At 35.9% G+C, this 19,318-nt stretch overlaps 1 protein-coding gene across 1 annotated transcript in view; it reads left to right on the top strand.

The window, feature by feature from the left end:
- The window catches only part of ccdc85ca (coiled-coil domain containing 85C, a), a 53,702-nt gene extending 35,555 nt beyond the window's left edge, over window positions 1-18,147 (top strand). Inside the window, exons 3-6 of the mRNA XM_055172554.2 lie at window positions 2,671-2,775; window positions 7,694-7,789; window positions 10,964-11,062; window positions 15,455-18,147. Of these exons, the coding sequence (XP_055028529.2) occupies window positions 2,671-2,775; window positions 7,694-7,789; window positions 10,964-11,062; window positions 15,455-15,544 (390 nt within the window). The 3' untranslated portion in view covers window positions 15,545-18,147. The remainder of the gene's footprint in view (window positions 1-2,670; window positions 2,776-7,693; window positions 7,790-10,963; window positions 11,063-15,454) is intronic.
- The last annotated feature ends 1,171 nt before the right edge of the window (window positions 18,148-19,318 follow it).

Below are 19,318 nucleotides of genomic sequence, written 5' to 3' on the forward strand. Positions count from 1 at the left end.
TGACCTGATATAATACTGATTTTGGCAGTAACTCATTTTTTTCAAAAATGGCATTTATTGCGTTTTGGAACCAAACTCTTCATTTACTCACCCTCCTGTTGTAACAACATGTATACGTTTCTATGTTCTGCTGGAATATATTTTTAATAAAGCAGGAAAAAGGAGCACCATTGACTTCCATAGTAGGAAAAATACTAGATTGGAAGTCAAAGGTGCCCAAAATGGTTTGGTTACAAACATTGCTCAAAATAGCTTCCCTTGTGTTCAGCAGAACAAAGAATTGTATGTAACAAGATGAGGGTGAGTAAATGATGACAGAGTTTTTGGGTAAACTAGAACTGTGCTAGTACTTTTAAAGTCGGCAACATGCATAAAGATATTGGTTATACTGGAACAAGATTGAGCACTGCTATTAATTTGAATAAAGGAACAATGCAACCGTCAATAAAGTGCCAGAGGGGTCATGACATATGTTTGTACACTGAAAAAATGATTCATTCAATTTACTCAATTTTTTAAGGTAAGTGGTTGCAATCAATTTATTTAAGCTACATTTAAACAAAAAGAAATAGTAAAATAAAATGAAATAAAATAAAAAACTTTTGTTTAAATGTAGCTTAAATAAATTGATTGCCACAACTTACCTTAACCTCTCGACGCACACTAGCTCGGGGGCGGAAAGACGTCAGTTTTTACTGTCTACAAACAATAATAATATTAACATTCACTATACATCGTTTAAAAGGTCTAAGGGTTTAGCATCAGTATATGGTCTTTGTTTTGTGATACAGATGCTCTAGCATGATAAATATAGTATTTTGTTACAGAAGTCCAGATGACAACATGCAAAATATAAACGGGACTCCTTACCTTTTTCAGATGTGTGAATAACCCATAAAATACATCCAATGACCATTTTTGTCCACAAATGCGTATAATCCGTGAAATATAGATATATTGTCCATTGTTTACATCAGATTTCACATGAACGTCTTGTAATAGAATATAATATAGAATCTGAGGATTATGTACGTCGTAACACTTGTATATGAGATTACACTCACGTTCTAACCCGCGGTCAAACATTGTTTCTAAAAGTAGGCGGGAGTATAATACATAATATCCACACAGCGCTGTCAAATATCGTGACGTCATCTGGCTCGCCCGTACCTCCAATGACTTCATGGAAAATATTGATAGACAGAACGTGTAGCCAGTTAGATAATGAATCCAACGATCTTTGTGTGACGTTTTATTTCCTGGTGTGGAAACGGCATTTTATACGCTTACATAAGGATAAATAATAATAAGAACGAACGTGTATGCATGTAAACAATAGACTTTTATTTTGGGTCTGACTGGCACTTAGAAAAGGCAGTAGTCTTACAAGAATCTCATTTTTGTGCCAATTGACATCAAACGTGAAATATAACTTCTTCAGACTTGTGGCTTTGACATCATTGCATTTCTAGGTTTCACACACATATTTATCATTAAGATTTTTAGTATTAAAAAGTATATTAATTTTTTTATTACAATGTACTTTAGCCTCTCTAACTTTTTTAATTTTTATCTTAAAATAATTTTGAAACCTGGAAAATGAAGCTCAAAGTGTCTTCTTTCTTTAATGATACCACAGTTATGCTTATACTGTAAATGGTTTAGTAAAAACAACCCTTTTAGTGAAAGTAGATCTTTTGATGGTTCGGGCCAGAGTGGGGGTGCTTTTCAAGAGGTTAAAAAATTGAGTAAATTGAATGAATATTTTTTTTTCAGTGTAGGCCAACCCGGAAGTTGGGATACTGGTTCCCTCGACAGAAGGCCCATTCATTTTTCCCATAGACTTTTGGATTAACACAAAAACTAAGCTATGTGTTTAACAAAAGTTTATGACACTTACATGTTTTTATCTCACAGAAAGTCGTGTTATAGTCATGCAAAATTTGATCAATTTATTTGTGTCCATGTCACAAAATGCAGTTTTTTTTTCGTGACACTCGCACAAATTTCTATAAATAGTTTCTCGTGTCCGTGGCACAACTCTATTTTTCATGTCATTTTATTGTTTTCTCATTGTTTTTTCCTATTTTTAAATCATTGTTGCTTGGGGTTTGGGTTAGGATGTATTTTTATGTATTGGTTTCTACATGTTTTTCTTCTGCTTTTAAAACTATTCTTGCCTGGAGTTGGGGTTAGGATAACTAAAAAAAAAGTGATTGTAACCCCAACCCCAAGCGACAATGGTAAGAAAATAGGAAAAAAACATTACATAGAATGACACGATAGGGGGTTGTGCCGCGGGCACGGGAAGCTATTTATAGAGATTTAGAAACTATTTATAGAAGAGTGTCACAAAAAAGACATTTGTGCTTAAGGCATGAAAAAAGCTGAATTTCGTGCCATGGACACGAATAAATTAATCAAATTCTGCGTGACTATAACACGACTTTCCATGAGATCAGTCTGGTTTTGTTGAACAGTTTAATATTCACAGATGAACACAACTTTTATGATTTTTGAAGTCTAAATGCGTTTACTAGAAATTAAACAAAAACAAATTTAGACTTCATAAAAGTCACCTTCATCTGTGAAGATTATCTTGTTGGACAAAACGTGCCATAAACTTTTAGTCCAATTTATGTTTGACTGAATTTATGCTTTCCTTCACAGCAGGGGAACGTTGGAGATCTGAAGACGCTTCGGAAAGGGTTGTCCCTGTATCACTCAGAGTCCCAGCTCACCTCGCTTTCTCAGTATCAGGACACATTACCGAACGTACGTATCCCATGCCTTCTGTTCCTGGCCTGACCCGACCTCTTTATTTTGCTGTGAAGCCCAAAATCACGACTGAGCTTTTCCAGATTAAGCAAAGATTTTTTTTAGATTAAGCAGATTTGGGGGGATTTCAATTGAACAACAATTAGCCATTGCAGTTCCAGCTTTGCTAAACTGGTGTGTGTTCAAACCGCTGCCAAATGAGATTTGACTACTAGAGCAAACCAGAGCCAAAAAGCTTAATACACCAACAGCTCCAATAACCAGGTTTAAATCTGGTTAGGGATAGTGACTTGTGTTTTAGAGAATTGGTAACAACGACACATGCACATATTTAGCAAATATAAATCATCAAATAAATATCATGTACCCCAAAATCCAATCAATCCACTGTGTTTTTCTGTGTTTGTCTCTCAGTTTGTCTATTTGTCATTGATTTGGCAATCTTTCTCTCAGTTTACCTGCTCTTTCAAATCCTTAAAAAAATGAAATTCACCCCCCAAAAAATGTCTTTAATCCTATACTTACCCTTATACCTTACCGATCATATGACTTTCTTCTGCAGAACACAATAGAATTGTTCCCCCCGATTCTTAAGGATGTTGGTCATAGGTGGAGTCTGGGGGGGTACAAATGTCTAAGCTATTAATGAAATACAAATTTTATTGGTCTAATCTTAAAGGGCACATATTATGGCCTTTTTACAAGATGTAATATAAGTCTCAGGTGTGCCCAGAATGTGTCTGTGAGGTTTCAGCTCAAAATACCCCACAGGTCATTTATTATGGCATGTCCAAAATGCCCCTATTTGGGTGGGAGCAACGTCTGTACCTTTAAATGCAAATGAGCTATAGCTCCTCACTTCCTAACAAACAGACAGTGAGCACTTTCAGTTAAAATAGATTAATACAGTCTGAGACAATAGTATCTAGTGAACAGAGTACAACTTGCTGAGGGTGGAAACTATAGTAATGCAGGACTGTAAGTGGGCGGGGCTTAGACTGCTTTGATTTAATGGGGATTAAAAATCAAGGAACAGGTGGATTGTTTTCATCAGATGGTGGTTGTGTTCACACACTGCCAACACACATTATGTCCAAACACCTTGTAAAAGTGGATTTTGCATAATATGTGCCCTTTAATATTTTAATTGGTAGACTGAGTAAACCATATTTTAAAACTATAAAGCACTCTCATTCGCTAATCTCAAAGCATGCAGTACCCTTGTTTGCTGGTACATGCCACCCCCAAGCAGAAGGGACGAAACTCTGCCTGTGATGTTGGTGATCAAACAACATTCACCCTCATTGATTTCCACTATACAGTCACAAAACCTGAACAGAAGAATCCACAGAAGAATGAGTCGTATGCAGATTTTGAATGAGATGAGGGTGAATAAATGATGACCGAATTTTTGTGTGAATGTTCCCCTTAAGTTATCTTTTAAATATATTCAAAGTGTGCATCATTATCTGTGAGCTTCCTTTCTTCTCTATTTTCTTTTCTTCTAACATCATCATCTCCATCATCATCATCATCATCCACCACATCTCCTCAGGAAAGGTCATCTGCAACCTGGCAGTTGGCAGCGTTCCGTTTTAGCTAATCGGTGCTCTCATCAGCCACGACAGTGAAAACAGCACGGCTGTTCCACTTAATATGAGAAGGAGCCTCCACAGGAAAGAGAAATCAATTAGAGAGTGGCACGGGTCTCTTCCTCAGAGGCTATGCAGGGCTTATTTTAACTCTCCTCATATTGTGAGACAGAAAGGCTTGTAAGAAAGAAGGTTCGAGCTCATTAGCATGGCTTTGAACTTTCACCGTGGCGCTAAATAATGCATCAGTGAGCATCTGAAACAATAATGGGGTTCGTAGAGGCAATAGAATAGATTGGACGCATCGGTTGGCAGTTGTTACCTGAGGAGAAGTTATTGTAGCTCAGTTGGTAGGGCATTGCATCAAGGATTGTGGGTTCGAATCCTGGAAGGAAAGGTAGAGGTAATCAAAATAGTTTTGCAATTGTTGCTTAATACTACTAAAAAGAACAGCATTTTGCACTAACATCAATTTATTTTTATTGGGTGCATTGCAGAAATAGCATTAATAGCATTGCAGACGTTTTAGTTTTGTGTGGCAGGAAGCCTGATCATAAGATTTTTTCATCTCGGGCATCTACACAATTCTGATTCTCATGCGTTTTAAAAAGTGATCAATGTGCATTTATAACAGATGTTAGATTTACAAAAGAGGTTTAGAAAGGCATTAGTAAGCCTATTCAGAAAATCCCTTATTGATCCTGGAATTTTAGGGATTTTTAAGGAAACTTGGCTGCATTGGTTTGTAGCAGTGCAGATTAACACTGCAAAGATCTCTTTTCTCTGTTTGTTGACTGCAACGGATTGTGTGTGACATTGGTTTTATTTATCACCACAGTCAGCTCAAACGGTCTCAATGGATTAGGGCTGAGGGCCTTTTTGTCTCCCTTAAAGGGACATTCCACTTTATTTTTTAAAATATATGTTCATTTTCCAGCTCCCCTAGAGTTAAACATTTGATTTTTACCGTTTTGGAATCTATTCAGCTGATCTCCGGGTCTGGCGCTAGCACTTTTAGCATAGCTTAGCACAATCCATTGAATCTGATTAGACCATTAGCATCACACTAAAATATAACCAAAGAGTTTGGATATGTTTCCTTTTTAAAACTTGACTCTTCTGTAGTTACATTGTGTACTAAGACCAACGTAAAATTTAAAGTTGGGATTTTCTAAGCAGATATGGCTAGGAACTAAACTCTCAAACTGGCGTAGTAATCAGTGACTTTGCTGATGTAACATGGCTGCAGCAGGCGTAGTGATATTACGCACTGCCTGAAAGTAGTCCCCTTGGTTACTTTCAATGGCAGGGGACTATTTTCGGGCAGTGCGTAATATAACTACGCCTGCTGTAACCATTTTACGGCAGCAAAGCCCTTGATTATTACGCCAGAATGAGAGAATAGTTCCTAGCCATATCGGCCTAGAAAATCGCAACTTTTAAATTTCTGTCAACCATTTTTTGACAGTGTGGGATCAAACCAATGACCTTTTACTAAATCAGACTACTTTTGGTATAGCTTAAATGCACTGAAAGTCTGGATACAAGCATCTGCCAAAAGCATAAATGTAAACAGCATTGTATGGACCACCTGCTTCTTTCCTCTCTAGATATTGGCATCAAAACCTATATTAGCTTCATAAAATGGCACAATAGACCACGCAGAAAAAATGTTATGGGACTCTTGGCCTCCTCAAAACAGTTTCCAGGCAAATGCATGACCAGCCAGTGTGTACTCGGGTCAGTCCTGGGTGAAGTCCCCACAGCTCCAGTGCTCAATAAGCTTGCTGGCAACTGCAAGTGGACATCGTAGTCCTGTTCTCCCAGGCCAAAAGCGAGCTGTAGCTTCTAACCAGGGGTCTTCTACCAACCCCAGTGTTGAAATGCCGGCTCAATTGTTGTGGATTTAACGGTAGAGCGGGACTCAAAAGGCTGTTTCTAAACAGGGGGCTCGGGAGACCCTGTGCACTGAAAAAGCTCTTTGTTGATGTGTACCCATGAAGGGGTACCAGCAGAGATGAGTTATAATGAGATGCTTTAACCCATTTTGAGCCTGGGTTGACTCATGTTTTTTCCCAGCATTCAGATCTGTTCTGAAATCTGAGATAGTGGCATGAGCAATGTTAATCTTTGTGACGAATGGCTTTGTGGTTGTGTGTGTATCACTCACACTCTCAATTTTTTCAGGAAATTTGAAATCTTTGTAGTACTGATAAATGTTTTGAATGTTCTGCTCTTCACATCTTATTAAAAACTTTTTATAAATTTTTGTTGGATAATTTACTCACCCCAATGTCATACAAAATGTTTATGTCTGTCTTTGTTCAGTCTAAAAGAAATTAAGTTTTTTTTTAGGAAAACATTCTTAGATTTTTTTCCATATATACTTTAGTGGACATCAGTGGTTTGCAGTTTCAATGCAGCTTTAAAGCGCTCTTAACGATCCCAAACGAGGCATAAGGGTCGTATCTAGCAAAACGAACACCGTTTTCGGCAAAAAATAAAGAAAAGTACTTTTTAACCACAACTTCTCGTCTTGCACTAATCGTGTGATGCGCCAGCATGATTATTACGTAATCACATTGAAAGGTCACGCATGATGTATGCGAAACGACCACTCCAGTGTTTACAAGTGTGGAGAAAACGGACCGTTCCAACATTGTTGTATGTGGTATGACACGAAATAACGTCTTTCTGTCAGTTTATTGTTTAAAATGGTAAGCAAGTGTGCGGTTTACATATTTAATGCAGTTTGATGCCTGACCTTTCTACGTGATTACGTAATACGTACTTTTTTCATGTTTAAGTGCTATAATTGGGTCCCTAGTGCTTCTATCAACCCAGAAAATGTGAAAAAGATCAACCCAGTAACTTAGTTTTTGTAAACCATTCTCTGCAAGCAAGTGAAAAATAGCTCATTAAAATTTAGCTCCCCCTGTGATGTCAGAAGGGGATATTACCGCCCCTTAATCTGTACTATCCAACCACGACATTCCCATTTAGTGAAGAGATCAGCTCATTTGCATTTTAAAGGACACACCCAAAATAGCACATTTTTACTCACACCCACAAAGTGGACATTTTAACATGCTATAATAAATTATCGTTTTTTTTTTAAACTAAAACTTCACATACGTACTCTGGGGACACCAAAGATTTAAATTAAGTCTTGTGAAATGTCCCCTTTAAGATATATTACAGATATATTACAGTTAAGTTACATTAAACTTTGTATAAATCTATACAATTTATACAAAAACTATGAGTTAAGCTGTGTATAAATGCTTCCTTCTCACTTAAAGTTTGTATGTCTTTGTCTACAGGGTTCTACACGGATGTCTGGAGGGGATCTGCCATCCCCTGTCACAGGATACTTACCAGCAGCACAGAAACCTGAAGCTGTAGTACATGCCATGAAAGTAAGATTCTGATGCATGTGTAATGTTTGCATTTACAGAAGGCAGTACTTTAAATTAGGCTTTAGATTCTTAAATAGTTTAAAGTTGTAACTTTCTATAACTTTAACCAACCCTTTAATACTTCAAGTCATCAACATTACACTGAACATTTGATGGTTAAACATACTTTACCAATATTTCTATTTAGTTTCTGACTCACAATCATATGTGTTTAGGAATTTATGTACGGATGATAATAAGACTGCCACCTAGAGGATTCTTTGTGACCTGCATATGGTTAACTTTTTAGTAAGGCTGTCATCTATACAAAATTTTTATTTTATGAATCACACCCTTTTGTGTGATTACTTGTGATTAATCGCATGCTTATCATGAAAATTAAGAATATACCATTATTTTGTCATCATTTACTATATGCCACAATGTAAACCATCAGACTTAAAGGCAGGGTCCATGATCTCTAAAAGCCAATGTTGACATTTGAAATCACCTTAACAAACACGCCCCTACCCCAATAGAATCTGGATCTTTTTTTTATAGACCCGCCCCCACATACACAACCCAGGCAACGATGTAGTTTAGTAGACACGCACCTTACTACTGCTAATTGGCTACAAGTGTATTTGTCGGTAAATACATCAATGTGTTGCATTTTGAAAGTAAAAATAAGCCACTTTTTATGTTTTTGCAAATTCTGTGCTTTATAAGTTGCATATGAATGGTGAAAATAAAGCACACAAGCCACAGCACATAACAGTACATGAGATTCACCATTGGTCAAAGCAGTTTAATTTTTATAGAAAGATTACTGGGGACATTTAATACAGATATCAATGAGACTCCAGATTTTTTTGGAGAAAATACTCAGCAATGGTGTTGAATGATGAATGGTTGGTCTTAAAGCATATTACAAACACCACATAGACATAAAAACAACAATAAAAAATAGATTTTCACTACTGGGAACCAGGGGCGTCGCTAGCAATTTTGGGCCCTATGAAAGAATAGGAGGCCGGGCCCCTCACCACACCCATTTCGCACCAAACATACAACATGCAATTTAATAATACAGAACTATTTCTTTTGCTATTGTTTTGATCACAATTAACAGTATTTATAGAGACTTACAATGTCTGCAGCTAAGATAATTTATTGTGCAATGTAAATTTAATTGAAAAATACAGTACAGTAATCAAATAATCAGAGAAAATGCAACATTATTAAACATAGATTAAAGATAATTGTGACCATGCCTGTAAACCCAGATGAAGTATTTATTTGTGATTTACTGTTTTCCACATAAAATCATACTAGATAATGTAAAGAACATTTTGTGAATATATAAACTTAATATCTTTAATGTTGACCGAGTAATGTCATGTCAGCGATTGAAATCATAGTGAAATTAATGCTTGAAATCAAACTGTGATGCTTTTTATCTCATAATAAGATTTGAGGCTTTAGTCTGATTTTCCAGCCCAGTCTCCTGAAAATGCGTATAAATAGCACGAAGTGTAAAACTCGTGCAATACATACGCCAAATTCCACTTTGGCGTGCATATGATAGGCAAGTCCTTCCCATTCACTTGAACGGGGCATCTTTTTTTGTCGTTTTGTTTATTGGTTTCTCAGTTTTTTTGCTTTTTTTTACCATTTTCGCTTGGGTTTAGGGTTAGAACAACTTTTTGTTATATAAAAATGACATACTAACCCAAACCCCAACTCTAACCCCCACTCCAAGCGATCATGGCTTAAATATGGGCAGAAACATGGAGAAACCTGCATATTAAATAACCTCATTAAGCAAATCTAAAATCTAACCCTAAACCCAAGCGAAAATGGTTTAAAAACAGAGAAAAATTAGAAACCAATAAATAAAATGACAAAAAAAGATTTGGGTGAATGGGAGGGACTTGCGTATCGTGTGCGCGCCGGGGTGGAATTTGGCGTATGTGTTGCGCGAGTTTTGCACTTCGTGCTGTTTGTGCGCATCCTCAGGAGACTGGGTAGGATTTTCAGAGGTCAGTCACAGTGACATACTGTATACTTGAGCTGTTACACACACCAATGACATTGTAACATTTTAAAATGGCGAACAACAACAATGCATCTTTTCTATACAGTTACCTTATGCCTAAAATTAGGCTGGGTCAAAAATGCTTGACCAAAGCTTGTATTAAAATTATTAGCATTATTTATAAGGTGAGTAACAGGTTTCACACACGAGCAGCTACACTAAAGCAAAAATAATGACAGATCCTTGAAACCGTGAACTCGAGAAAACAGCTATACTCTTAAATGATTCTTCAGACTGTTTATTAATCAACGGGACTCTAAAATGAAATGAATGACAACTATAGCAGATTACGACAGATTTCTATTGATTTCTTAAAGCTGTTGCATGGTGAGAAGCTTTAATATACATAACTGGACTAGTTTAGCCTTCGTTGCATTTCTGTTTTATCACAACCAACTCGATTCACGACTGCATAAAAATCCGGCATAATGCGTTACAAAACATAAGAGTGTGTAATCGATCGCATTTCTAGTTTACATTAATTAGCTTATACGGGCTATGTTATTTAAAACAGCTTATAAAGGCTGACTTCTTGTTAGAATCATAACATAAAACAGGGAAAGTAAATCGCATTGTGTTTTTTTAAACTGGGGTGAACAATGCGAAGACTTTACAGTGGAAAGAAAACTGCATTGTATTGCTCCAGCGTCACATTGTGTAAACTGCATTTATAGTAAGGAAGCGCACATATGCAGATATCATAGCAAATAGCAATAAATACTCACACCTGGCTCTCTTGTGAAGTTCACTACGCACTGTGAGACCGTGGATTAAAGAAATCGCTAACGCAGAGTAAAGACGGGGCGGAGCAAAGAGGGCTCAGCTTAAGGAGGTTGCGTGTGCGGCACTGTCCTTGGATGGGGCCCCAAAAAATGTATGGGCCCTTAGAATCGTCCTAACCCAACCCCCCTTACGGCGCCCCTGCTGGGAACTTTAATTCATTAATGATGAATTCATTGCATGACAGCCCTACTTTTTAGTTGTGTGACCACCTCTATTCTTTGAAATCAGACAAAAATGTAAATAGGGGGGAGCAGGGTGAACTGTTCACTACCCGAATATCACTAAGCTTTCTGTTTGTGTGTTTTTTTTTTCAGGTATTGGAGGTGCATGAAAACCTGGATAGGAAAATCTCAGAGGACTATGAGGAGGACCTTAGTGAGAAAGAGAAAGCAATTGTTAGACAGATGTGTAATGTAAGTCGAGTCGACCTTAGTAACATCTTCCATCTGGTTCTTTCCTCCCTCAACCCATACTTAAACAGGATGAGTCCTCTGACTGACCTGTATCATTTCAGTAGGGATGCACCAGTATATCATCTATAATCTGTATCGGCATATTAAAATTTGTTTTTTAACAGCTTATGATCAGGGCAGATTTTCTTGTATTCTGGAAATCAAAAGATGCATCAGAAGTTATGCTGTGTGGTTATTTTGAATTGGGTGACATTGACAACAATTGCAGTTTTTATACTACTAGGATTTTATGACATAATAATTTGAAATGCAGAGTAAAAAGCAAATCTTTCAGTATTTATCAGTATTGATAGATGTCATTGTAAGTAATTAAATATCATATTTAGTTTTGTATATTCTTTTTGTATATTTTTGTGTACTCTTAAGTTGCTTGAAGTCAACCAATCAAAGTACAGCTTGCCAGCTCGCATTCTATACAATATGCAGGCAGTTAGCAAAGGTAATCTCCTTTACTGTCACATTACTAAAACACCTACAGTATAATATTGTAGCCAGAAAGGTTTAATTTCAATGTGTTGTATTCCCATAAAGGTAAAAAAAAAATGAACCCAACCAACAAAAAAGTAGAGTTTTGTAACTTTTTTGTAATTTTTTTCTGGCAGTGTACCGATAGATACTGAAAGTTTTGCTTTTTACTCCTTGTTTCAAATGATTGAAATACAAAATGTTGCCAAAACTGAATAGGCCGATACATCGGTGCATCCTCACTTTTAACAGTTGTACCAAGAGCTGTGCTAGTTATATCTAAATGCTGAATTAAATGACTTTGGATGTTTTCAAACCTTGCAAGACAATGTCATAACATTGTTGGTAACCTCAACCTCCCAAGTTGCTTACAGCCAGTAGCATTTTGTTGAAAAGGGGAGTACGTGCGGGAACAGAGCACAGGTCCCCATTTCTGGGGGCCATTCAAGGACCTGCACTGTATTCACTGATAGTTATTTTAATTGCATAGACAAGTGTGCGGTAAACATGTTCAGGTCTTTCGCCAAGGCCTCTCATTAAAATGGTCTGAAAGTGGGTCTCTGTTGTGAAACAATAAAACGCTGTCCTCCATCAAAGCCATGTTAATTACACAAATTGACAAGCAAACAAACACAAAGGAAGAGAGCATAAAAGTACAGTCCCCTACTGTTTATCAGTGTTTTAGAAATGGCAGCTAGTGTCAGGCTTGGTGTACATCTTGTATCGTGTGTATATTGGTATGATTTTTCTATATACTGTATTATACAATTCTGTATTTGAATTGTGTACATTTTGTATTAGGTGTACTGTACTTTGTGTACTTTATATAAATGTTTGCTTTGTAAGCTGCACTGTCTGGAGTATGAATTAATGTTTTTTACCCACAACTACACTTACAGTTGTGTTCAAAATTATTCAACCCCCCAATGCTGTTAAGGGTTTTAGGGAATTTAGTGTACATTTGTAATTGTATTCAGAATGAAATCCTACAATGACTTCTTAAAGAACCATATGCAACTAAAATGACATCAATTGGTTTTGTAAAATAGTAGTAAATGTTTCTTTTGTGAATTCTTCATTGACACAATTATTCAACCCCTTAAAGAACTACCACTCTGAAGAACAGAGGTTCGTTGAAGTGTTTTCAATCAGGTATTGAAAACACCTGTGGATGTCAGGGAACAGCAATAAAGCCTAATAAGCACCAATTAGGCAGCTTTAAAATGACTGTGATACTCAACTCCTTCTAAACATTTACTGGTGTGGTTACAAACATGGTGAAGTCAAAAGAATGGTCCAGGAAGACAAGAGAAGAGGTGATTAATCTTCACAGGAAGGGCAATGGCTATAAGAAGATTGCAAAGATGTTAAACATACCAAGAGACACCATAGGAAGCATCATTCGCAAATTCAAGGCAAAGGGCACTGTTGAAACGCTTCCTGGTCGTGGCAGAAAAAAGATGCTAACTGCGACTGCTGTGCGCTATCTGAAGCGTAGAGTGGAAAAAAGTCCCCGTGTGACTGCTGAGGAACTGAGAAAAGATTTGTCATATGTGGGTACTGAAGTTTCTGCTCAGACAATACGGCGCACCCTGCGTACTGAAGGCCTCCATGCCAGAACTCCCAGGCGCACCCCCTTGCTGTCTCCAAAGAATAAGAAGAGTCGACTGCAGTATGCCAAAAGTCATGTGGACAAACCACAGAAGTTTTGGGATAGTGTTCTGTGGACTGATGAAACAAAATTAGAACTGTTTGGGCCCATGGATCAACGCTATGTTTGGAGGAGGAAAAACAAGGCCTATGAAGAAAAGAACACCTTGCCTACTGTGAAGCATGGTGGGGGGTCAATCATGCTTTGGGGCTATTTTGCTTCTGCAGGTACAGGGAAACTTCAGCGTGTGCAAGGTACCATGAATTCTCTTCAGTACCAGGAGATATTGGATGACAATGTGTTGCAGTCTGTCACAAACCTGAGGCTTGGGAGACGTTGGACCTTTCAACAGGACAATGATCCCAAGCATACCTCCAAATCCACTAGAGCATGGTTGCAGAAAAAAGGCTGGAACATTTTGAAGTGGCCATCGCAGTCACCAGACTTAAATCCAATTGAGAACCTCTGGTGGGACTTAAAGAAAGCAGTTGCAGTGCGCAAGCCTAAGAATGTGACTGAACTGGAGGCTTTTGCCCATGATGAATGGGCGAAGATACCCGTAGATCGCTGCAAGACACTTGTGTCAAGCTATGCTTCACGTTTAAAAGCTGTTTTAACTGTAAAAGGATGTTGTACTAAGTACTAAGATTGAATGTCACTTGGGGGTTGAATAAAACTGATAATGATGTGAGCACAGAAAAGACATTTGTGGTTATTTCATTATAAATGTTATGTTATATTTGTCTGACCTACACATGCCTCTTTGATGTAATTGTAAGCAGGATGACTGAATGATCAAAATCAATGTCAAACCGGCCAAAACAATCAATTTCAGTTGGGGTTGAATAATTTTGAACACAACTGTACCCTAAGGGCCTATTGTATATCATAAGGAAAATTTTTGTACCAATTTAATGTTAGGGGTACAAAACAGTTAACCGTACCCTGAAAGGTAGACGGGACACTCCACTTTTTTGTTTAGCTTCCCTATAGTAAAACATTTGATTTTTACCATTTTTGAATTCATTCAGCTGATCTCCTTGTCTCCACTTTTAGCATAGCTTAGCATAATCCATTGAATCTGATTAGACCATTAGCATCGTGCTAAAAAATAATCAAAGAGTTTCAATATTTTTCCTATTTAAAACTTGACTCTTCTGTAGTTACATCGTGTACTAAGACCAACCGAAAATTAAAAGTTGCGATTTTCTAGGCAGATATGGCTAGAACTATACTCTCATTCTGGCGCAATAATCAAGGACTTTGCTGCCGTAACATGGCTGCAGGAAGCGCAATGATATTACACAGCACCCGAAAATAGTCCCCAGCTATTGAAAGTTTCCAAGGGGACTATTTTCGGGCACTGCATAATATCATTGCAGAGATCGGCTAAATGGATTTCAAAACAATTTAAAAAAATGTTTAACTCTTGGGGAACTGGAAAATCAGCCTCTTTTTTAAAAAAGTGGAATGTCCCTTTAACTCTTTCCTTGCCATTGATGAGTTATCTCGTCAATTAAGAGAAAACGCTTACCTGCCAATGGGGAGTTTTTATGGCAATCCATATTTCCACTATTATGCACTAGATGCCGCTTTTACACAACTTACAAGACACTGAAACATTCACAAATCCAAAATATCAACAGTAAAAACTCTGTGAATGTTTTGATGATTTGCCTTTAACAAAAGTTCTTTACAAAAATGCAAGTATCTCCGCTTTTTGCACAAATGTTTTTATTTTTAAAGAAACTTACCCATATTTAAGAGGTTATAAAAAGAGAACAAATGAAGGTGGGATGAAACTTTATATTGTATGTTTATATATTTATAGAATAACATTTTCTGGAAAGCATTACACTTTTGTGAAAAGGCGGGGAAACAGATCAAATTTATAGCGAAAAAAATCATAGCAATCAGTTTACACCTACATATTTGTAAATGATATGGTATATTTTAATTTTAGACAGACAAATTCAACCAAAGTGGCTGAAGTCCTGCAAGTTTTATAATTTTAGGAATTTGATTCATTGTTATCGCGAGCTATAGCTTCCAGATCCGTCTCTCTCTTAACAGCATCCAAGAAGAACCTCTAATAAAACAAGGGCTTCTTTCTTTTTACATCAAAGTTATTCCCTAATACCACCCCCTTACCTCTCTCTTGGTAGATCTGTGTGATAAGTCGTTGCATAACTGTGTGTCTTTCTCTGTGTGTTTAGGTGGTGTGGCGTAAGCTCGGTGACGCGACGGGATCGAAACCCTCCATCCGCCAACATCTCTCTGGGAATCAGTTCAAAGGCCCTTTGTAGCTCCGTGTCAATGACCAGCAGAGCTTTGAACAAACAAATAAATCTGTGAATATGACAAGAGGAACAGACAGTCTCAAAACTAGGCAACTTTGCATCTACTGCCAGCTTCTCTTCTCTCTGCCCATTGCATTCAGCTGACATTTCAGTCCTATTGCAGCTGGTAGAATATACAGTAATATTTAAAGGTTTCACTACAAGCACAAGCAAAATAATAGATAGATTTATCTGCATACCATACCAGTATTCAGAAAAGGCAGCTTAATATATTCGTGTTTTATTCCAGCTATAGAAAAAAGCACAGGGCTTAGATTACATCTCTTAAAACCACTCCAACATAATTTAACTATTTCACTCCTAAAAACTCCTAGATTTTGACCACTACATATTATTCATGGTTATGGCAGGCAATAAAATTCCAGTTTCTTCCTTGAAAAAAAATATATTGAATCACCAAAGCCACTGGAAGTTCATTTGCAACCTATTAGCTCAGGTTCCCATAATACTTTACATTTAATAAGTCAGTAAAAACTTAATTCTAAAAACTTAAAGGTGCATTGTGTACATTTTAGAAGGATCTCTTTACAGAAATGCAATATAATCCACATAACTATATTATCAGTGGTGTATAAAGACCTTACAAAATAAACTGTATTGTTTTTATTACCTTAGAATGAGCCGTTTTTATCTACATACACTGCGGGTCCCCTTACATGGAAGTCGCTGCCATGTTTCTACAGTAGCCCTATATGGACAAACTGTTCATTAGGATGCTACGTTTTGTCACAGACGATGACGTTTGTTCTGTGGCGGCTAACGTAGCTTCTCTATGCGTTTCGAAAGGGAGGGGTGAGCTGTGGACTGAGCTGTTGGTTGCAATTCACAGTCTCACCACTAGATGCCGCTAATAATCTACACAGTGGACCTTTAAATTTCAGTTACTATTAAATTAATTTTGTAATAAATGTTATAAAGCTAAACAAATTGAAGTCACAAAGTTGCAAGGAATATGTAATGTATTGACAATCATGATTCATTGAAGCTGCTTTCAGTTTTGTTGTCAAATGAAAGCAAATATGGCCGAGCCCTCTAAACGATGCATATGAGACTTTATGGCTTTGTGGTGACATGTATACACCCCTTCCTTTAAAGTACTATTCAATCTATATGAGGTCTACAGATTACTGTTGTCCTTTTTGTACAATTTTAACTTCTAGATACTTAATAGGTGCAATAGTCAAACCGAGAAGATACTGTATTGGCTGTGGGAGTATTATGTGCTTTCATTTCAGTCTGGAATAGCGTAACTGATTCAAGTTTACAGTTCTGGGTATCTTCAATACAATATCTTTAAAAGCAGTCGTATGATGAAACTTTAGCACGTGCGGTTTTAATGAAGTACAGTAGGTTGTGATTGGAGCATGTAAAATACCTCAGCCAATCACACTGTCCCTTACACATAGCTTAACATTTCTGCACATAGTAAAAACATTATACAATCGAGCCCTAGGTGTTAAAAACACGCTATGCGGTTTTATTGTTAATAATAAGGTTTCGCTGAGTTTTATTTCTGTTCCATAGACTTAGTTCATGAGACCACCACGCAATATGTATATGAGATAGCACAGTTTTGTGTGTATTTGATCTCTATAGAAATCTTATGAATGGACGATTTTAGTTAAATAAGGGATGCAGTAAATGATTTTGAGTTTGTAAATGAGATCTGCCTCAAAAGATACTTGCTGCATTCACACAAATGATCTTTTTTTGAAAACCAGTGACCCAATAAGCCATAATTTTGTATTGTTCGTTTAAATCAAAGCTATTTTGAGCTTTGCAGAAATCCGTCAAACGATCAAGTTATTTTTGTATTAAATCTGCGATTGTTTGAAAGTTTCATTCATTTGTATATTTATAAGAGCACTTTCACAGTGCTAAATTGAATTAACATTCGTATTGGATGGTTTTGTTCACCTTAGATGCAGCAGGTGGCTTTTGGCAGTGCGTTAACTTGTTTGTTCTACATTTAAGTGGACAAAATGAGCAGCAAACATTTAAAAAAAGGAAAGAATATTATTACGCATTTACGTATAGACCTTTTATAATTATGTATTTGCGTATGGAGGTTTTTTGATAATTAAGATGTGTGATCAAAACAGTATAAATTGTCTCAACAGTACCTAAAAAAATAGGTACACCCATTTCTAAAAACTATTTTATTTTTGATTTTGTTTTTTAAGTGTCATTTATAAACAGATATTGTCTACACATCTACTGATTTTTTATTTTATTTGTTCATTTTAAAGCACAAAAGAATCTGAAATGCTGTTATTTTCTTTTTTTTTCAAATGCACTGCTTCTTTTGTGAAAAAGGATTTGATATGTTTAAATTGTTTTTAAATTCAATGTTCGGTTTAGCTTGTCTGTATGTTAAATATAAAACTGTATTCTAGGACATACAATTCAGTGCTATGTAAATAACTTACTGTAGAATACCTGTAACTAGCATGTTTATATATTTTAATAAGCTGTATGTAGCCGAGAATGGACATGTATTTTAGCAGATAAATAAATTGCAATAACCCTCTTGTAGGTTCAAAAGAAAATCTGTGTGTTTTAAATTTGTACTTTGGGTTTGTAGTGCATAGCAGAAAAAGAGGCAAGTCTGCCATCTACTGGATTTTTACTGCAATAGATGCCAATCCTGCAAACATCACCATGAACAAATCTAACATAATTATGCAACATGCATGTTTACACTTTATTCTTTTATGAATCACGGATTTAAGGATTAAAAATGCAGCATTTTTGCCAAATCAACATATATTTTATGTTACTTTAAATTAAAAATAAAGTTAAACAATTTCAACTTGATTTTATAAATTATGTCAACTTGTCACAAGCGAAAACCTAAAATAGTTAGTTTAAAAGCCAATTTAATTTAATTAACTTCATGATGCGTTTTTTTACAGTGATAGCAAAAATTGCTTGGGCATGCATTTTCCTTAAATGTTTTTTTTAATATATATATTAAAAATTGTATATATATATGCAAACCTAACCCTCACATTTAATTTCTGCAAAGCCAAGTTTTATTTTTACATACAATATACATATTGTTAAAAATTTAAAGGGTTATCTCACATGCTTACAAATGAAAATAAAAAATTAACATTTTATTTATTTTTCAATTTATTTGAAAGCTTGTTGCAAAACTGTTGCAAATAATATATTGATTTACATGATCATAAATGGTACTATATATAGTAAATAATATAGACATTTACATGTTCTATTAACCAAAATAAGTACACAACAAATAAACAAATCATGTAGGCCTACACAAAACATGTTAAGAGTGAACAAACCAAAAATGGTAAATTCATAAAAAATGTGCCAGGTTTCTTCAATATGACATTTCTAAAAGCATTAACAATTTTAGCACATGTGGTTTTAATGAAGTAAAGTAATTGTTTTTGTTTCAATTTATTTGAAAGCTTATTACAAAACTGTAGCAAATAGTGTATTGATTAAATTGATTTATTTGATCATAAATAGTACTATTTAGTAAACAATTCAGACAGTTTATTATTAACCAATAAGTATGCAATATTACACAAATAATACAAAAACATGTCAAAAATGTATAAACCATAAACCGTATAATCTTGAAAAATATTAGGTTCTCTAAACTGGTGCAGTAGTCTTTATTTTCCGGAAGAAAATTAATAAAAAAATTATGTCGAATTTTTACAAAATTCTTAAAAGTTGTACAAG

The sequence above is a fragment of the Misgurnus anguillicaudatus genome, chromosome 7, assembly GCF_027580225.2.
Source record: "Misgurnus anguillicaudatus chromosome 7, ASM2758022v2, whole genome shotgun sequence".
In the NCBI taxonomy this organism is placed as follows: domain Eukaryota; kingdom Metazoa; phylum Chordata; class Actinopteri; order Cypriniformes; family Cobitidae; genus Misgurnus; species Misgurnus anguillicaudatus.